Source organism: Tyto alba, unplaced genomic scaffold (genome assembly GCF_018691265.1).
Source record: "Tyto alba isolate M040663 unplaced genomic scaffold, T.alba_DEE_v4.0 Super-Scaffold_20000042, whole genome shotgun sequence".
NCBI lineage: Eukaryota > Metazoa > Chordata > Aves > Strigiformes > Tytonidae > Tyto > Tyto alba.
The window spans coordinates 3,395,247-3,414,894 of NW_024881293.1; the positions used below are offsets into that span (position 1 = coordinate 3,395,247).

General features: G+C 45.3%; 1 protein-coding gene across 1 annotated transcript; it reads right to left on the minus strand.

The window, feature by feature from the left end:
• Positions 1 to 370: 370 nt before the first annotated feature.
• Positions 371 to 19,614, minus strand: CLCN6 (chloride voltage-gated channel 6). The gene is made up of 23 exons (XM_033007592.2): positions 19,521 to 19,614; positions 18,815 to 18,874; positions 17,694 to 17,759; positions 17,063 to 17,128; positions 16,307 to 16,373; positions 15,795 to 15,901; positions 15,433 to 15,559; positions 14,759 to 14,826; positions 14,592 to 14,650; positions 13,804 to 13,936; positions 12,819 to 12,932; positions 12,395 to 12,561; positions 11,369 to 11,495; positions 10,864 to 10,990; positions 10,372 to 10,525; positions 10,112 to 10,271; positions 9,860 to 9,966; positions 9,067 to 9,253; positions 8,311 to 8,468; positions 7,325 to 7,481; positions 6,490 to 6,597; positions 5,717 to 5,842; positions 371 to 4,365 (listed from the first exon to the last, which is right to left on the minus strand). The coding sequence occupies exons 1-23, from the start codon at positions 19,596 to 19,598 to the stop codon at positions 4,285 to 4,287; spliced, it is 2,604 nt and encodes an 867-aa protein (XP_032863483.2). The 5' UTR covers positions 19,599 to 19,614; the 3' UTR covers positions 371 to 4,284.
• Between the last annotated feature and the right edge of the window lie 34 nt (positions 19,615 to 19,648).

Genomic DNA, 19,648 nt, shown 5'->3' on the forward strand with positions numbered 1-19,648 from the left:
GTCTTTCATTAACTTATTAGGAGGAAGAGGGAAAGCAAGAATTCTCAGGTAAGAAAAGCAGCAGTCACCTTTAGCACAACGTGCATAGTTCAGCTCCTTACCAAATGTTTGGCAATTCCCTCTTTCAAACAGCTGTTGTGGGAGAACATGGGATTAGAGTGGTCACAACCTAAAGGATTACACTAATTCCTATCTTTGCCCAGCCTCAGAGCACCTTTTGCATAAACTGTTAGATCCAGGCAGCTCGTAGATAGCAACGACTCATCTACCTCAAACGGTGTTCTTGGATATTACCATGTTCTACTAGCTTTATTGTAGTAAGTGGCAAAAATAAGACAACACTAGAAACATCAAAAGGCCTTGAAAGTGCTGAAGGAGACACACAAACGTTTTACTCTCAGACATGTTATGGTTACATGAATACTTCCCAAGTGCCATAGTTCAAATAAAAATATATTCATACAAATTTAAAAAAAATACAATTTATATACACTGTGGAATTAGCTTACATCATTTCATAACAAAAAACAGTGCAAAAAACAAATGGAAAGGTAAGTTGCTACCATTGGAATGGCTCACAGTAAGTTAACAATTCAAACCACAAAATTAACACTGCACAGGAAACCTGCAGGGGAGAATGCCCCATACTACCCCCTAAATTTTGCCATCAATACTAATCCAGTTCTTGGTTACTATTCCTTTAGTGTTGCTCTGAGTAAAAGGTTACAAGCACCTATGTTAGAAGTAAATTTCTTGGTAAATCACTAAGCAACCAGAGCCAGAGTAGAAGCAGTTAGTGTGTTGTAAGAAAGGAATTAACTGACCAAAGTGTGAGAACAAGACTGACTCAACACAAGCCCTTTTGCATCAGTCCTTTGCAGAAGACAAATGCTGCATCTCCAAACGTCAGATGAACTTGTAATTCCCTTTCTGCAGGCCACGTAACAGTGATTGCACACTGAGATTTCCCTTTAAAGCAGCAGACAGGGTCACCCACCATCCTTATTTAAAATTTCTTCACCGAAAGAGTGAAAGGGGCGTTTTTTCCAGCTGAAATATTTGAGTAAGATAGATGCACAGGCAGAGCAGTGCTGACAGCAGGCTGAAGGCAAGTGGCCTTCTCACAGGGAAGGGCAGCTGGTGCTCAGACAAACCTTGACAAGATTTTTCAGCCTGTCTCATCTGGATTGCCTAACTCCAGGCCTCAGTTGTGATGAAAAGACACCCTGCAGCAATATATACTGCTGCAGCTTGTGTACAGAAATAAAACAGAACATGACCCACTCAAGGCAAACAATCTAAGGAGCCCTATTCATGTGCAAGAGAAGGAACCTTCCGCACACAATCACTCAACATGAGCAAGAGGAAAAAGATTTGTCATGGAGAGACATAGGGCATTCATGACAGGTGCTCCAACAATATGAGATTGCTAATTCCACATTAGAGTGATCTGAAATCCCATCAAAAGAGGATTCCTGTGTTTCATAACTGCCCACGAGCACAAATCCTTTGAATGAAAGGTAGGTTAACAGAAGCGTATTTCAAACCTACAGTCCAGCTTCAGGGAGTGCAAAAGGGTGCTGGAAGTTTCTTGGGATAGCTCAGCGCAAAACCAGAGCTCAGAGAACACAGGCATTTTAGAAATCATCGCAGAGAGAACACCCTTACTCTACTTATAGGGAAAGAACTTGCAAGTGAAGAGCAGCAGCCGATGTCAACTCATACTCTAAGGAACATGCCACGCCTGTCCCAGCTAGGGAGTCCAGGTTGAAGGCACAAAATGGATACTGGCTGTAGGAAAACACCTTTGCTTTACTCTTGGATGTTTAAGAGCTTGCATGCCTTATCTGAAATGGAGCTAGGATCTTCAGAAGCCAGCAAAACTATTTTAGTGTAAGAGACAAAAACTGCTGCTGCAAGTTCCACAGTAAGAAAGGGGAAAGAACGAACATATTCCCTGCTCTTTAGATAGGTCACTACCCAGGCATCCCTGGAAAGTGGCTGTAGTTAACAAAGGGTCCTGGGACACACAGAGCTTCCTTTCCAACAACTGCCATTGCACGTACCATAGCCTACTCTTTCTTTTGTGGAAGTGGTATAAATTCATTCCTGAAAACAAGATCTGTCCTTCCTCTCTTAATAAAGCAGCAGGTGAGAAAGAACACTACGTGGAAAAAAAGGCCTCCAGATGTCAATGGAGAGGAATAAAAATTAAAATCTAAGTGCTTACAAACAGCTTTGCTAAAACCACACTTTCCAGCTGAGCTATACCATGCACTGTATGACAAGGACAAACGCTACCCTAAAACACAGCCTCAGGAACCACTTGTAAGACCAAATTTTCTCTCAACTGCTGAACAAAACTCAGGAGCCTCCCATGATTCAGCTGTCCTTATTGTTAAGCACAGTCAGAGAATACATCTGTCTACCAACTGTCTAGACTGTAAGGATTCCATGAACATCTAAGTGTTCCAGTGACTTAAAGAGCCTTACATTGAGACCGTGGCTGGTGACCTGGGCACAAAAGCTCCTCCTGACCCTAACTGTAGTAGTGTTCACAGCCACTGGTTTGCAGAGCAATACCCTGGAAGAATGAGCTTCCACAAAGCCAAAGAGGTTGTTTTAACAATTTTAGTGTTTTGATACATGTAAGAAAAGGGCACAACTTCTTCAGGCTTACTCAGAAAAATCTTCATCACAGATGAGTTCCTGAATTCAGAAAATATAATCATGTCTGATTTTCTTCTGCCACAATTCTCATCTAGCTATCTCCTTATGGCAGACAACAGGTTAACTGGAATGCTCAGAGGTCGTGTAGAAGCTTTTCTGAGATAACATAGCCCATGTTACTTGGCCCAGTCTCTCTGAGAGAATGCTCTGTGCTTTATCAAGCCAATCAGCTCTGCAACCCCTGAAGGCACAATGCTGGCTTCCCACTGAGGGTTATCTGTATGCAAAACTCAGGAGGGCAGGTGCCTGCTGGAACAATACAGGTGCTGGCCAGGATGGTACCTGCTAAAGCAGTGAACTGGCTGCAACTGGCTTCTAAGTGCTGATTTTACCCTTACAGATATTCGGCTGTTGCAGTTGCAAACATTATCCCAAGCATTTCTAGAGCCCAGACAGCCCCACTTATCACCTTGCAGCAGACCCTGCCTATTAGTCACCAGCACAAAGTATCCCTCCTGTACAGCAGCCTGAAGTTACACCAGCTCCTCTCGTGACACAGAGATAATTCAACCAAGCCCAGAGACAGGGCATCAGTTCTATTTACCTCCAGAAAGCAACATTTCACCATGCTTCAAGGACATAGGGTTCTCTGGTCTCTAACCCTAGCTGGAAAGGTGTCCCAGGCTCTCACTCCTGGATCAGTACAAGGACAAGTGCCCACAGATGCCAAGAAACACAGGAGTGTCAGGGTAGTGACAAACTGGAGTGTCTCAAAGTGCCTTAGAAGAGTCTCTTACAGGGAGATAATAGCAACAGCTAGCAGGGAAAAGAGATCTCCCTTCTCTGAGATGCTTTGCAAATGTATTAAATATTTATAGTCCCAAACAGTAACTGGAATTGAACTCGTCATTTACTGAGCTACTCAAAAAACATCACAGCAGGGATGCTTCCCCATGAAAGGAGAGAAAATAGGAGCAAATGAAGCCAGAGTGGAAAAACATGGGCAACTGGGAGGACCTGCAAAGAGAGGTGTATTTCCAAAGAGCTGGGTTTTTTAATACTGCTTTTCAGAAAAGCCATCTTCCAGAGCAGCTATTTGATAACTGCAGACTTCAGTATCTCCTCTCAGCCTTGACAGCAACCCCTTTCTCACACAAATAAGGCAACCGTTGCAGGAACAAGGGAAGAAGAGGAAAAGGGAGACATACAGGAGGACACTGAAAAGATGCTGCAGTTCTCTGCACAGGACAGAGTGGAGCTAGATGGTTCTTTTTTCCAACCCTTAAAGAAAACCAAACCAAAACAAAATAGCAGAACATACAGTGTCAAGAAAACATCCGATGAAAGGAGATAAATGGGGCACAGGCAAAGAAAAAACCTGGATGAAGAGCAGTCATACCAAGTGCCTGAGACCAATCAACAGCTCTGGACTCAGGCAGCTCCTCTAATTCTCTGGCTAGCAAGATGTGTTCCAACTCCCCAGGCTTGATATGCATGTGAGAAGCCAAACGGCAAGTCTTGGGCCTTGTGGGGTCCAAGCAGAATGCGAGCGCGTGTGCAGGCTTGGAAGAGGGAGGTAGCCACACCGACAGTGGGGCAGGGTGGGCAGGGGCATCAAATGGTCTGATAGTGTTGTCTCAGTCTTGCCTGCAGAAATTCGTGGGTCAGGTTGTGCCGAGTGATTATCCCAACAATCTTAAAGAGGAAGAAAAGAGGAAAAAAGATACAAGTCAGTATCACAGATGTGCCACTAAGAGACCTGCATGGTAGAGCTGTTGTTCTTTCCAACCCCCAGAAAAGAGGGAACCTGCAAGCAGTTCTTGACCAATGCTGAATTAGAATGAGTTCAAGTTCAGATCTCACCAAAACAATGCCCCTCCCTCTCTCAGCACTTATCTACAGGCAAGACACTGCTTTAACTGCACCCAGACGGACAGCTTAACTGTCGCTGTCGTGTCTGGACACAGCAGTAGTTACCCCCCCTGACTAGAAGGGAAATCCTGTCCATGTTAGACAGCATACAGATGTAACTAAATCCTTTGGAAAGTGAAAACTGTAATTGGAAATAATAAAGCTGTCTCTTATGGCTTCATTAGCAACATTTCTGATATGCCAGATGGCATGACTGCAGATAGCTCGTATCAGATACATTCCAGGAAGCTATAAAGACCAAAACAGAGAAATGGTAAAGACTAGTTTAAGTGGTGACTGCACACTGGCCATCACTAGCTGGCAGGTCACAAAAAGGAATCTCTCTCAGCCTTCTGGGGAAACAGTCAAATCACACATTTTAGCTGATGAAACACTTAAGTGATTTTATGCATTAAGTTTAGAACTAGGCTGTGCTCTAGTACTGCAAGAGCGTCTTGTACTAAACATGGAATGAGTCAACACCACTTGTTTTCAACCAACAAGCTCTGCAGAATAACTACTAGGAACCCCAAGAGGCAGAAAAAACACTGTTGTCTCACAGGGACAGACCAGTTCACCCTCGAGGGAAACAGTTTCTCATTATATTTCTAGGAAGTTACTGACACCTATTGACTATTCCTGAGCATTGTAGATGGTAAAGAGAACAGTGAATCAAGCACAAACCATTCAAAGACTCCTTTATTTTGCTGCTCCTATGAGTAGGAACAGATGCAAATTCCCTTGCAGCAGAAAAACCTCCTGCCCCAACACACAGGAAATTCTGCTCTTGGCCTTGAATAAAGCTGTCAAAGAGGAAGCCAAATTAGTGGCCTCAGATGAGCTAAAGGCCTCTGAACAGGTGCAGGTCAGTAAGAGCTTCCACGTGTTGCCAACCTGATACTAGAAACTGTATGTCCTGCCCTTTGCAGGAAAAGCAGGAAGCAGGCTTGGACACAAAAGACGGTAATAAAGTCACAGTAATCAACAATGCTTCAGGGCCTTAAGATCATATTCTGATCTCTTTAAAGCATTTGTTTGATGTTAAAAGAGACCTTCATTCTCTCAAAGTTGGAAAACACTGCAAAAAACAGTAGCTTCCTTGCTCAGACAATACAAAATGGAGATAGGCACTTACCTCTCCAACTGCGTTCACAACTGGTAAATGTCTGAGTCCCATTGTCCTAAACAGGTTGAAGACTTGTGACACATGAGTATTTGGAGAGACGGCAAAGGGTGATGGGTTCATGTATGGGGTGACATCCTAAGAAACAAAAACAACTCTATTATTTATAAGCTTTTTCACTATCTCTGGGAATCACTAATAAGCAATTCCTACAAGACCTCCAATGCACTGATCTCTGGGCAGGGTATTGATCCACAAATATGAAATTATTTCAGGAACCTGAATTTGTCATAGTTTGTTTGAACACTGTAACCCAATGATCTCAAGAGCCCAATGTTGCAGAAAGCCTCCGAGCAGACTAAATGTAGGCCCATGAAAATAAGAATGTCTACCAAAAAAAGCACTTTGGCCTACACAGCAACCTTCCTGTCACAAAGACAATGACAGGCCTGCCACTGACTGAGCTGCCAGCACAGACTTTCAAACAGGTATCAGCAGTTTACCTGTCCAACTTCACTGAAGCAGGAGTCTAATCCAGAAGGAAGTTAAAAGCAGACAGAAAATGTCTTGTTCTGAAAGTAAAGCATCTATGCGTGATGATACCTCATAGCAGGTATGAGGACTGATTTCCCCGTGCTGACAAGGCTGACTGAATGCATGAGAAGTGCATAGTGTTGGTCACTGCACCCAAGGGTGGACTTAAACATGCCCTCAGCTTTTTTTAAAGACCTGGGACAGTCCTAAACATATCAGGAAACACTGTCATACTGCAGTGCATCTCTTACCACTATCATGCGAGGGTTCAGCAGTGTGAGGTCCAGGTCATGGATATCTGGATAGCGGGGGTAGTCCTCTGACATCTCTGCATGGGACAGACGAGGCTGACTTGCACTCTGCAATTAAACCAAATCCCACTGAACCAGTATGTCACCATCCCAGATAGTACATGGGCTGCAAGTAGCACAGCAAACGATGCTTCCCAATTGCTCGCCCAGATCTCCTTCTCCCCCCATGCCCACCACAGACAACTTCTGCAGAGGTACTCCTAGCAGCTCATCTCAGAATGCAGCAGTGCAAGCCCAAACCTATACAGGCGTTCAGCTGACAGAGCAACAGAACTGCTCTCCAACCTCTGACAGAACTACACTCAACACCTGGGGGAAGCAACAAGTCAGCCTTGTGGGAGATGGGTCTCAAAACACAAATGCTTATACCGATCTTGGTGATACAGCTGACACTCCTGTTAAGACCTTAGCACACAGCAGTAAAAACACACAGTATACACTCCTGGCTGCTCTATTTGTATTTAATATCTGTCCTCCATTCTCCAGTTCTGACAGGATTGCACCCTTATGCAACAAATGGGTCTGTTGGTTTCTTTTTTTAAACACTAGCTGTCCTCTTTTCCTGGGGATACTTAAACAGAAATTTAATTCTCTTTATTCTAGAGCTGCAAGGCAGAATTCACATTACCCATCTGCAGCTTTTAAAACACAGATGCATTCCTTAAAATGTAAAAACAGGTAAATTTTTCTTGGTAGCCCATAAATATTATTCCCAGCTGTCTCAGCCAAGAGGGTAGGGATGTCTCTGCTAGCAGTCCTGATTAGGAAGACTCACCGACTGGCTCTCGGAGTAACAGACACCCCTGACAAGGAGGGTGACCAGCTGTGAGCGCAAGATCAAGCCATGGAAGGTCAAAGGTCTGAAGCGTTCCTCCATGGTCCACTCTTCACTAGGAGACTGGTCAGGGTACAGGTTGGGGTAGGGAGTATATCTGTTCCAGATTTAACACTACATGTTATAAGTTGCATGTACTTAAGGAGAAACACATACTCCCACCTCCAAAACAACAACAGCTATTTCAGCTCTTTGCAACCTTCTCCTGAGCATTTCAGGGACTCTTGCTAGAGACAATCAAGTCTTTTGTCCACCAAACAAAATAGCAGAGAGGGGTCAAGAGCCATTACCATGGGCAGAGTACGACAACAGCAGCAGAATGGAGAGAGTCTCCTAACTCTCAATTTCAAATCACTTGCTACTAAAGCAATTTTCAGTGCCAAATTATTCAGATTCTAATATAAACTGAAGCATCTGCCAAAATGTCAGAATCAGGACTCCACTCATAAGAGTCACAATCACTAGGTTAGAAACTGGTTCACTAGACTGGGCTTCTGCTTGGAAGCAACAGCAGTACAAACCTGGTGACTCAGCCCAGTTACCAGAAAGGTAGTATTAATATTATGGGGCCAGGTCATTAGCTCCTCTCTTGGGAGAAGTGAGCTTTGCAGAGCCCTCAGGTTTTTGCAGACAAGAGGCCATTGATTTTGCAGAGAAAACATTTCCCCAGGTATTCCATCCTCTCCAGGAAATATTTCCGGATAGGTGTTTGAAAGAAATCTAAGGTAACAGGTTGGATGCCATCAAGCCATTAGCCTAGGACTTGGTCACGGGTGTGAGCCTCGGCACTGATGAGAGGCTGATGAGACCTAAATGTGGATACTAGCACGATTTACTCTGATATATGGAATGACAGGGATTGTATGAAGCATCACAACACATCTCAACACATGGAAACACCCTGTTTGTGCCTACCAGGATCTCACCTTCTCTCTAGCATCTGTTGCAGCAGATCCTCCTTTTCTGGTGGCTCCTCCGTTGCTATGTGCTCATCACACATGTTACGCAATTCACTTGAAGGGTAGGATTTCATGGACTGACTACGCTTGCGCTGCTCTCCAGCTCGGGTGAGGATGCTAGATTTCTGGATACAACAAACAATTTTCAAATACTCATTAAGCAGGTCAACAGTTATCCAAGAGCAACTGAACTATCTGATCATAGCTTTATGTCCCCAGATAAGGTGTTCCTTAGTCAGTGCTGCTGCAGAACTTGTAAGAACAGCCAATAGGACTGTAGTCTCCTTGGACAGCGAACCTGGAGCTTAGGAACTTGGGCACCCTTTTCTGCTAGAGCAAGAGTATGCCAGAAGCACGTTCTTTATTCATTCTGGCATTAAATTATCAGTTTCCCAAGAGACTAAAGCATCTGCCCCACTATTCCTCCTACAGAGGAGAGAAGCATTTTGGCACCTACTACTGGTCTCAATGGTCCGTTCAGTACTTCAGTGCCAAATCCAAACTTTTTCCATGTCTATACTAAACACATTACTTAGTCCTCTTAGCTTGTGCCTCTAGGAACGCAGACCACTCTTCTGCCTTTACCTTGAAAATTCTGTATTGCAGTAAGTGCTTATCTCTGACTGGAATTCTGTACCGACAAAAGCCTAGATAACAAAAGAAAGGGCCGTCCACCTGCAAAACAAAGTTCTTTACCCTTCAAGTTATCAAACGACTTTTTACCTTGAATTTGATGTTGTTACTTATCAGCTGATTTCCCTTCATGAACTCCCTCTCATTGCCCCGATTCTCAGTCACTACAGGGAAGGCATGATGGACAGTTGTGCGCAGGATGCTAACAAGGGACTGGATCCTGGTGTGTGGGTAGACATATGTCAAGTTGGGTTCCATGATGTCGCTAGCTCGTAGTCTGAGGAAACAGAAATGCAGGATTGCTGTAGGCATCACATCGGCTGCAGAAGGCTGGTGATGGACAAAGAAGGAAACAAACCAGTCCCAAAACAAGATCCTAAAGAAGCCTGCTGCAGTTTAGATCTGCCAGCTCCCTGTACCTGTGTGTTCACCTTCACTGTGTTATTAGCAGTGCTGGCACAATTTTTTTTAACATAATATTACATCAATTATGCACTGTAGGCAAGGAAAAATGTTCCAGCTTATAACATAGAAAGTGTTTGAACACTACTGGGAAAAGACAACAGATAGAAAGAAGATGAAATTCTGCAAGAAGCAAGTCCAGTGGAACATCTTCAGAGTTCTTGCTGAACCTCACAAATCTGCTCCTCAGACCTCCACCCATTCACCCCTCCTCAGAAAGGGCTCCAGCACCATTTTCCTGCCACAGGCCTGATGCACAACTCCCAACCCCTCTCACAGCAGAACTCCTCACAGCTGTTCCTCTCAGAGCAGCCAGGTTCATTGGAGATGAAGCATCATCCCCCTGCATTACAGCATTCCTTTCTGAGCAAGAACCCTACCACAAACTAACCCACGGCCCTGCCAACAGGAGCAGCCTTACTTATCCATTTCCACCTCTGTTTCCCACTCCAGAAGAGGCACTCCTCGCAAGTTCACATGGATGTCATAGATGCCTTTGTTGAAAAAGTCTCCTGTCCATTTGGCTACCTGCAGAGCAAACAGAAGGTCTACTGAGTTGTTGCTCCAAGTACAAGACTCCTTGGTTTATCATAGCCCTGCAAGAAACAGAAATTCAGGGCCACCACATGTTCAAGCAGTCTGCAAAAAGCCAGAGCTAAGAGCTTGCACTCACCATGAGGGTGATCATTATTGGGAGCCCATAGGTGATCTCGTTGGTGGATTCAATGAGGATGACAGTCAGGCTAATTGTCATGCGGACCACTCCTCCCAGGAATGCTGCTGCCCCAATCAGGGCAAAGGTTCCTGAGTAGATGTGATCCAGGCCAATGTAGCTAGGGCAAAACACAAAGCCCAGAGATTAGACAAACCTGACCAGGAGCTCAGCGTATGTCTGCAGCACATCTCTCGCACACATACGCACACTCAATGCACCTTTTGAGGAGGTTGGCGACCAGGCGTCCGAAGGCAGCCCCACAAAGCAGTGATGGCACAAAAAGACCACTGGGCACAGAGATCCCGTATGTCCAGCAGGAGAGTAAGAAATAGAGAAGGAAGAACAAGGACAGTGTGACTGGGCTGAAAGTACCTGCAACACAAGAAGAATCATGACTAAAGGGGCACAGGTCAGACAAAGACAGTAGTCTTGCACCATCCACCCCTCAGCTCACAGCAGGCTCATCTCACAACAGGTGCTTCGTCTCCCAGTCCAAACACACATGAAGACAATGAATAAGTGAAAAAGAGAGGAAAAGCAGGCCTTTCTTCCCATGAAGGGGGCTTTCACCTGTTGTACTAGCAGTCCCCCAGAACCATGAAGGCCTGGAGATGCTCTCAGCCTTGTGGTTATTATGACAAGGCTGTTTCAAGCAAGATGAAGCTCTGAAGCCTAAGCATGGGATGGGACACTGCCTCCTGGCTACTCACCGTCCTGGTGGAAGAGCTGCAAGATAGCTGACTCCTGAGGGTTGAAGAAGAGTGTGGCCATGTCATTGTAGGTTTCATTTGGGCAGAAAAAAGTTTTCACACTTGAATTCACATCCTCTGACATACCCTAATGCAGGACACAAAAGACACAAACAGTTAAAATCCACTCTCTCCTACAATAGCTTTTTGGCAGAATGGGAGTAACCCTTCTGTATAGGGCTGTCAGCCCACACTTCAGGAAGTTCAGACCAAACACCGATAGCAGAGATGGGGCCTGCAGCATCACTGGGCTCCCTGGTTCACAGTCTGAGCTGCTTTGCCAAAGTACGAAAGCACAAAGGATAGCTTTCATTATTACCCTGAGTTCCTGCAACCGACCACAGGCTTTCAACCGAGGTTCTGTTACGTACCGCATGCTGTTAAAAGCTCATTATGTGCCTCCTGTGCCTCTCTGGAGGATGAGCAATACAATGGGAACATATAATCTTCACATAAGATCCCTCACCTGCAGGCTCAGAGTGTCATTGCCTCTATGACTGTTGGAAGACATCTGCCGGCATTCCCCCAGAACCATGGAGGCTACAAAGACCACGACCGTGGTAGTCAACGATACCAGCAGGCTCTCCAAGACTCTGCAAGTACACAATAGAAACCATACACTGAAGCCACACTCAGCCCTGTAACCCAGTCCCAGCTCTGCACATGACTTTGATAAGGCTGCAAGAAGCAGCAGTCACCACAGCTTAAGAGCAGAAGCAGGGGACTCTGCAGGTCAGTCTGAATTATGACTTGGTTGCCAGCAATTGTGTGAACCCTCCTTTTTAATTGTTGGCCCCAAAAAGGAGCTATTTCTGCCCAAAGAACACGTAGCAGTCACATATAAAACACCATAGGGAAGGGTTCAGTGATGAGGCTGTTCACACGGAAACGACATTCTGTAGATCCTTACAGGGTAAAAGGCTAGACAGCACTGGACAAGTTGATGCATAGTCTCTCATAATCCCTTTTCTTTTCTAACTGCTAAAATGCATCAGCTTCTTATTTAGGAATTGTCTAGAGCAAACAAACTGCTATTTTCCAGAATTATATGGCAATTTCCTCTCTAAACAGCACAGATATTAGCTCAGTTGTGGATTTAATTAACCGAGATAATAATAAAAAAAAGAGTGGGATCAGCTATTCCTTCCACATCTGTTTGGACAAGACATAAAAAAATACCACATGGAGACAAAGCTCTGGTTTGTTCAGCTACAGCCTTTGTTATAAAGAGCTCCTTTCATAGCCCTTCTAAGGAAGGTTGCAGCTCTCCTCTGTGCCATCAGAGTAATTACAAAAATGCACAAGGACTGCAAGAAATAGTTCCTGGCATTCACTTTTAAATTCTATGGAGGCTTCATTTTGTGATTTCAAAAGGAATAGGTCTGGGATTTCCTCCAGTCCAACTCACTGGGTCTTCCAGATTGATGCTTTTGCTTTGGGACACTGAGCACAAATCAGAAATCCCTGCACAAACTCAAGTGAGCACCAATACCTGACCAGCTTTGGCTTGGGATGCACGTTCCTCATGCGGTACTTCGCAAGTCTCCTGTTCAGGCAGTTGAAGGTGGCTCCGAGAAGGCCTCCTACAATCCCCATCAGAATGAAGAAGCCCAAGTCCACAGCTGTCCAGAGGTGGCATTTCTTATCAGACTCAGAGCACTAAGTGCAGAAAGGCATTAAAAAAAGGCATTACAGTAGTTGCTGCAATTTCCTGCTAACAATTCTGTCTCCACAACAAGAGACTTTCAGCAGCTATGGCCAAAGGGGAACAATTCTGTCTTAGGTTATCAATGTATTGCAGCTAAATATCAACTGCCCTTCACTGAAAGACAAATACGTACCCAAAGAAAACAGAAAGAAACACTGAACTTACAAAAGACTGGAGGTAGAGGTAAAATAACAGCACTAAATCTTACCTTAAACTCTCCAAAGTTCAGCAGCCCAGGGAGCTGGAAAGACCCCCAACTTCCAAACTGAATCCCAGAACGGAAAAAATTCAGGGTGAAGGTGGCAGCCATGGAACAGAAAAGCTGAGGAAATAAAAAAACAAGGAATAAGTAAAGACTCCCAAAATTAAGATTGGCACAGCCAGCCCTTCCTTGAGATTTATGCCTGGGGAAGGGAACCTGAGCCTTCTCAGGCTTTAGGAGAATAATCCACTGAGGTTTAACACCCATTCCCTCCTGCAAAAGAGAGCAGGGCTAGAAAGGACTACTATAATCCTCTGATTTGGTTTCCCACAGAAGAACTTAAGGATTTCACCCAGTAATTCTTCCAGCAAAAACTCTTTTTAGATTCTTATTTTTGTCAAATATGTTAATTTGCCATTGCAAATCAATTACAAGGCACTAACACAGCTTGTTTAGAGTTGGAACTGACTCTGAGAGAGCTGCTATCTCAGCAAATCCCCTGTCTCCTTTTACCGCTGCTGAGAAAGGACAAACTAAATCCCATCAACAGGACATTCGACATAAGAAATGCCAACGGCATCATGAAATCCAACACATTTTTAATACACGGTGAACTTCATGAAAGTTGGCACTACAGGCAAAGAAACTGGCCACCTGAAGGCACAGGGCATTACTGCAATACAGCTCCCCAAGGCAGAGAAAAGAAGAAAATCCAGCACCTGCCTACTCTGTCTGCTCCCAAAGGATCAGTCCGCAAAGAGCCCAGACACAAAAGCCCTTCCTCCCAGGTACACTAAATCTGCTGCCTACAGACTCGACCCACAGCTCCAGATAGTACCAGACTTGTCTTTGCTCTTGATCCGTAGTAATTCTGGAGCACTGATAGAGAAGGCAATCTCTCTCCTGCCAGGAGAGCCCAGGTGACAGGATAATGCCTTCATGGTCCAGCTCAAGGAACAGACATACAGAAAGAGCCAGAGTCATTACTCACCACTTTCCATGTAAGTCCCTGGTTCCAGAAAGAGGAACCTTCTTCCAAGCTGAAAAGAGTGCCCCCAATTGGGGCTCCAAAGGCAGCTGCAACCCCTGCAGCAGCTCCAGCAGATACAAAATCCCTTTTGTCCCTGAAGAGGAAAACTATCTCAGTTTAGCAAATCTGAGCTCTGGAGGTGCTTAGGTTCTGCAAAGTAAGCGACCATTTCCACTTATGCATATATCCCAGGGATATAAGAGTGACAGCTGGGAGAAGTGCTGGCCATGGCAGGCAACACCATTTATTCAGTGAGTCATTGCAGCATCATGCTCCTTCCCTAGAGCACCAACACAGAGTGAAACTCTGGCACTACACAACTACCCAGTATATGAGGAACCATCCCAAACTGTGGGACTCCAGCACCACTTGGAAGAATTGCAGAGAGGGAAGGGCAAGATTTTTTTCACATTCAGGCGACCCAGCATCCTCTGTAGTATACCTTGGTCATAGGGAATGAGTAACTGAGCTTATTCCCAACAGTGAAGCCATTTAACCATTCAGATTAAAGGTTTTAAATGGGTAGAGATTTGCCAAGTAATACAAGAGAACATCAATGAATATGGAGACCAGAGCAGAGCAACATGGAAGAGTAAAGTCCTGGAGTTGTCTTGCTGCAGAATGAAACTGCAGAATACTAGAAACTGAAAAAACAACTGACTGATTCATCCCAGCCTACCACCCCTCTCTCCCAAGGAAATCTGCTCGCTCATCCTCCTCTCCCCTCCTCCACACCCTGGGTACAGTACCTGTCACTGCGGAAATAGGGAAAGTTAAACTGGATCTTCCTCAAAGAGACGCTCTGGAACTACAAACAAAGTAAAGATTTAGAAACATAGGAAATGGAAACTTCCTCTTCACAGTACTCTTACAAAGCAGTGGTGTGACCAGGACAGAGACCCAGGCCAGCACTAACCTGTGGCAAACCTGCACCCACAACAGCACCACTGTGAATCATTGGACCCTCCTTCCCGACAAAAAGACCTGGAAAAACAGGACTGATGAGACAACACACTCCAGCCCCACCCCTGCCAACCCTCCATGCTGACAATACCAGCAGAGATCAGCTCCTTAGTCCCCTGTCATGGCCCAGTCCCCTGTGCCAAGCCTGCAGCTCCTCCCTCTCCCCTCAAAGCGAAGGAAGGTGCTGACCCCTACCCCCTCAGCCTCCCAAATGTTTGTGAAGATCTTCACTGATTTTGCACTCCAAGTGGATGGAACCATTCAAAGACAGGACTCTGAACTCTCCAAGTTACTCTGCCCCACTGCCTAGAACACATCCTCCTTCAGGCTGCTCTAGACGATGTGCTCTAGAGAATTCTGATGTCTCCCTCTTAGACCTAGCCACAAAGAGTCATTTCTGATTAGCCCACCCAGGAAAGTACCTGTTCTTTTGATAGTCCCGATCCTTCTGTCTATTTTCTACTCTATATATGCATTCAGGGATCATGACTCTGCTTCAGTCCATCAAAATAATTTTACAGGAAAGGCAGGAGAAGCCTTTCGTGTCCTATGTACAGCAGGGACAGCATTTTTCCCCTTCAGTGATTCCTCACCCCAATAAGATCAATATACCACAGCCCTTCTTACCTCCTGCCACACTGAAGAGCACTCCCATAGCTTTGCACACCACCGTCCGAAGACGCACAACTCCTGGAACCTTTACTCCATTGAGGTAGCACTTAATTTCAGGAATTCCTGATCCAGCTGCTACAGGCTGCAGAAAAGAAACACTGACACTGTGCTACATCAATTCATAGCTGACCAACATCTCATCAGAGAGCACAGCAAGGGACCAAGAGCCCCTGCTTAGATATATCAATTAGCACTGTGAAGCTAGTTTGATGTCTTGGGGCAGAAAGTGCTTCTAGCAGGAAGGAGACTTCACAGCCAGGACCTGTGTGAGAGGAAAGGGAGCATGTGTGAGGAACAGCGGAGGACCTAAGTCTTACTTGGATCAGGACCAGAAGACTGGCAAGAAAAACAAAGGTCAGGTTGAACCCCAGCAGCTCCAGCAAGGACAACGCAAGACAGCCTTTCTCAGTGCATTCTTCCACCGCTGCAAGGACAGTCAAGGAAAACAACGTTCCACCCCACAACACACAATCATTCAGTACTGTCTGGGGGGTCCCACTGGCATCAGGAACCAAGCCTGCGCTTCCTAATCCACCCAGGGCAGCTGACAACTCATCAGGAAGCCAGGCTTCCTTATCAGAGCTCAAGACTGAGCTACAAGGAAGGGAAACCACTTATTCTTTCAAGGATTAGCCTTTGCCTATGTACATGATACTGGAAACATTTATTGGTTTCAAGGGCTGAATTACATAGGCAAATTGAAAATTTGATTAATCAACAACATGACTGATGGCAGAAGTCTGAGAGTCAGCTGTTCTAAGCAAAACATTGCAACAGAAAGGAAAAGGTCACTTGAGTATAACAAACTCATACACGAGATAAAAGATACAGCTTTGTACCACCCGGAACTTGAGCTGCGTAAAGAGCCGTACAAAGAAATCCACAAAGAGGCCCACCTATGAAAAATAAGACAGATTTGCCATCAGAAATTACTACATATAAGTAACAAAGACCACCCTCTAGCAAGTCCTACAAGAAGTATGCACACGTGGGAGGACAGAGGATGAAGAAGGCAAAAGCAGCATTGTCCAAAGTAACTCAGAAGCTCAGATCTGCTGCCTGCCTTGTTCTCACTAAGATAGATCCAGCCTAGAATTATTCCGCAAGAGATATATTTCAGATTACTAATCTGGCATCATTTTTAATACCCACAACATACTTCAGGGTACAGAAGAAAGCTAGTGTTTAACTGAGGCAGACAGTCAATAGAGCTAATTTTCAAACACTCTAAAAAGCACATGCAGTGACGCTAGTATTGCCAAACATAAAAACTACAGTTCAACTGTAAGTTGGTGTCCTTTCTTATTAAGCGCTCACTTTAGACAAGTTTTCCTGTATGCAGAATTAAAGGATTTGCCAGAATACTTTGCAAAGAAAGCACAGCACATTCTAAAAGAAAAAAAGCTTCTTGGAAAATAATCTAGCAGCAATGTGCTATAATTCCCAAAAGACAACGCCAGCTACTAAACTCTCCATTTAATGAAAGAGAATGTTTTCTCCCCTTTACTCCTCAGCCATTCACTTCTAAATTATTCCTGCTTAGTCTCCTGAATTTTCCTCATTCCCCTAATAACATGATCCTTACCAGTCCTGTGCAGACTCCAATAGCAAAAACCATCACCCACTTCACTGCTTCGTATCTCTGGGCTTTCTGCTCAGGAAGAGGATGAAAAAAAAAAAAAACACAAACAAAACAAAAAGCCAAGTCAAAGCAACATAGAAATAGGCATCAACAAAAGGTGGGTTTGGGCTCCACAGTTTATTTACAGATAGAGTGATAATTAACAGAAGATGGTGACAACAGCAAACTGGGAACTGAAAGTGATGAACATCTCGCTTTGAACCTAAGGATCAGAACGGATGCTGGGAGCTATAATCTCCACACATATTTTTATTCTTTCCACAGAGAAACCAAGAAAGCACATAGACTTTATTTTATAAAGAAGAAAAAGCCCCACAAAACTTCCTGCAGTGGAGTGTATTTAGAATCATAGAACAGTTTGGGTTGGAAGGGACCTTTAAAGATCATCTAGTTCCAACCCTCCTCCCATGGGCAGGGACACCTTCCACTAGTCCAGGTTGCTCAAAGCCCCACTCACCCTGACCTCAAACACTTCCAATGATGGGGCATCCACAACTTCTCTGGGAAAATTTCTCTGGGCAATTTCCACAGTTTTAGCTCTCAAGCTAATGAAAAAGTAAGAACAAGGCCCTACCTTGTTGTCCATGCTCTCCAAAACTTCCAAGTATGGATCATTGATACAGCGATCGTAATCCAAGCTCTGAAAGAATGCCAAAAGGTCAATTTAAGAGAATCAGCTGCAACATATTGTGCAAAAAAAACATGGAGAGAAGACCTTGTTCAAGATTACAGAAGTCATTACTACCCCCATGCTAAGTTTTGCAAACAACAGTACGAGAAAAACTCCTGGAAACAACATTTAAATCTTTCCAGCAGAGCCAGGTCCTGAGAATCAGGAAGTGAAAGAACAGACCAATTTCACTGTCCAAGCTGAGAGAGATAGACACCTGAACTGGAACAACTGACTAATACAACTTTAAGTTAAAGAAGCCACATTGTACAGCTTTACTTCTTACTTACTCCAATCTGACACTGCAGGGAATAACATTAGATCTTTATATTTAACCTCTCACTACAACAGGAACACTAGATAGGAATTCCTCTCCAGATGAACAGCATCAATTCTTAAGCTTATCACAGCAGGCAGTTCAAAGCAGTATGGAGTTGCACAGCCATACTCACAAAGTACCACTAGCTTCTGCCTACATCAAGTTCACCATCAAGCCACACAGTAAGAGGCTGAGTTGGTGACACCCATGATGACAGCAACTGCTCTAAATAGTGCAGGGCCACCATACGGAAATGCAAAAAGCAAAAATCTGTAAGAAGCAGGATCCAATAGGTGATAAGATCTGCTGTCAGCCAACCCGACATCAGAGACAGCAGCAAGGCAATAGTGACCAAGGAGCTACAGATGGTTTCTACACTCATGAGAACACAAGACCCCTAGAGCCTGTAAATCTCACATTTAAAAAGTAGAACAATGCAGCTGACTGCAAATGAATTTTCTCAACAAGAATCAGACTTAAGCAGCAGATGTTCAAGCTCTACTCACAGGGCTTTAACCCAGAAATGTATTATGATGAGGAGCAGTTCTTTGCAAGTACAGCAACTCTTGATATTTCTGCTGGTGACAGTGCAATCTGACTAGTGATGCATTTGGAGTACCTGCTCCATTACGAACTCAAAGAGGTCAAAACCTGCCTACAGATCTTCTCACGTTAATGTCATGAGATACCATCAGTAATTTCCCACCTCATAGTCTTTGCGTGGAAGGATCTCATCCTCTTCTTCATGAGTTTCTCCTAGGATTGTCTGCAAAACAAACAAACATGGGAAAGGAAAATCATCAGGGGAATGAATGCATGAACACTGGTAGCAAAGCCAAAATTATGGAGGGCCTATACCGCTACTGCTTATAGAGTATGGCTACCGCTTGCTCTGGGGTAACTGCATAGGGTCTTACCTCAAAGCTTGCCCCTCAGCAAGAATACACTATGTTATTCCTGTATGGGAGCTCCCCACAACATAAGAAAGCAGAGTACTGAACCCACACCCCAGCTTTGTCACAGCAACAGGTTAGAGGGAAGCACGGGACAAGAAACCCGCACAGGCAGCGCTCCCCTGTGCCAGGCAGCCTCTGCCAGAGCCGCTCTCAGGACTGCGGGGGGTGCAGCACCCGGGAGGAGCAGCAGCGCAGGCCGAGGCACCGGCCGCTGGGGCTGAGGTACCAGGCTCAGCCAAAGCAAACGCTGACTCGGGCACCGGCAGTGACGGCTGAGGTACGGGGCCGAACACAAAGCAAAAGGGCTGAGGCGCCGGGCCGAGGCGCCGCGCCCTGAGGGCCTGAGGAACCGGCCCCTGAGGAGCCGGCACCGGGCCCAGCGCCATCACAACGCCCAACGCCCCCAGCAGCCGCCCGCCCGCCCCCGGCCGCTCCCCAGAGCCGGCGCGGCCGTACCAGCTCCTCGGGGGTGCGGCTCTCCCGCTCCCGGCAGCAGCAGCAGCAGCAGCACAGACCGGCCCCACACCCCGCCATCTTCCACCGCCACAGCCCCGGCCCCCGCCCCGCCCGCCGCGCGTGACCCC

What these genes read in the sequence shown, in the direction of transcription:
- CLCN6 (XM_033007592.2), bottom strand. Translation starts at nt 19,598, where the DNA reads ATGGCGGGGTGTGGGGCCGGTCTGTGCTGCTGCTGCTGCTGCTGCCGG. An exon ending in TGAACTTTGGAGAGTTTAAG is followed by an intron (nt 12,562 to 12,818) that starts GTAAGATTTAGT and finishes TTCTGCACTTAG; the next exon opens with TGCTCTGAGTCTGATAAGAA. An exon ending in CAATAATGATCACCCTCATG is followed by an intron (nt 9,967 to 10,111) that starts GTGAGTGCAAGC and finishes TTTGCTCTGCAG; the next exon opens with GTAGCCAAATGGACAGGAGA.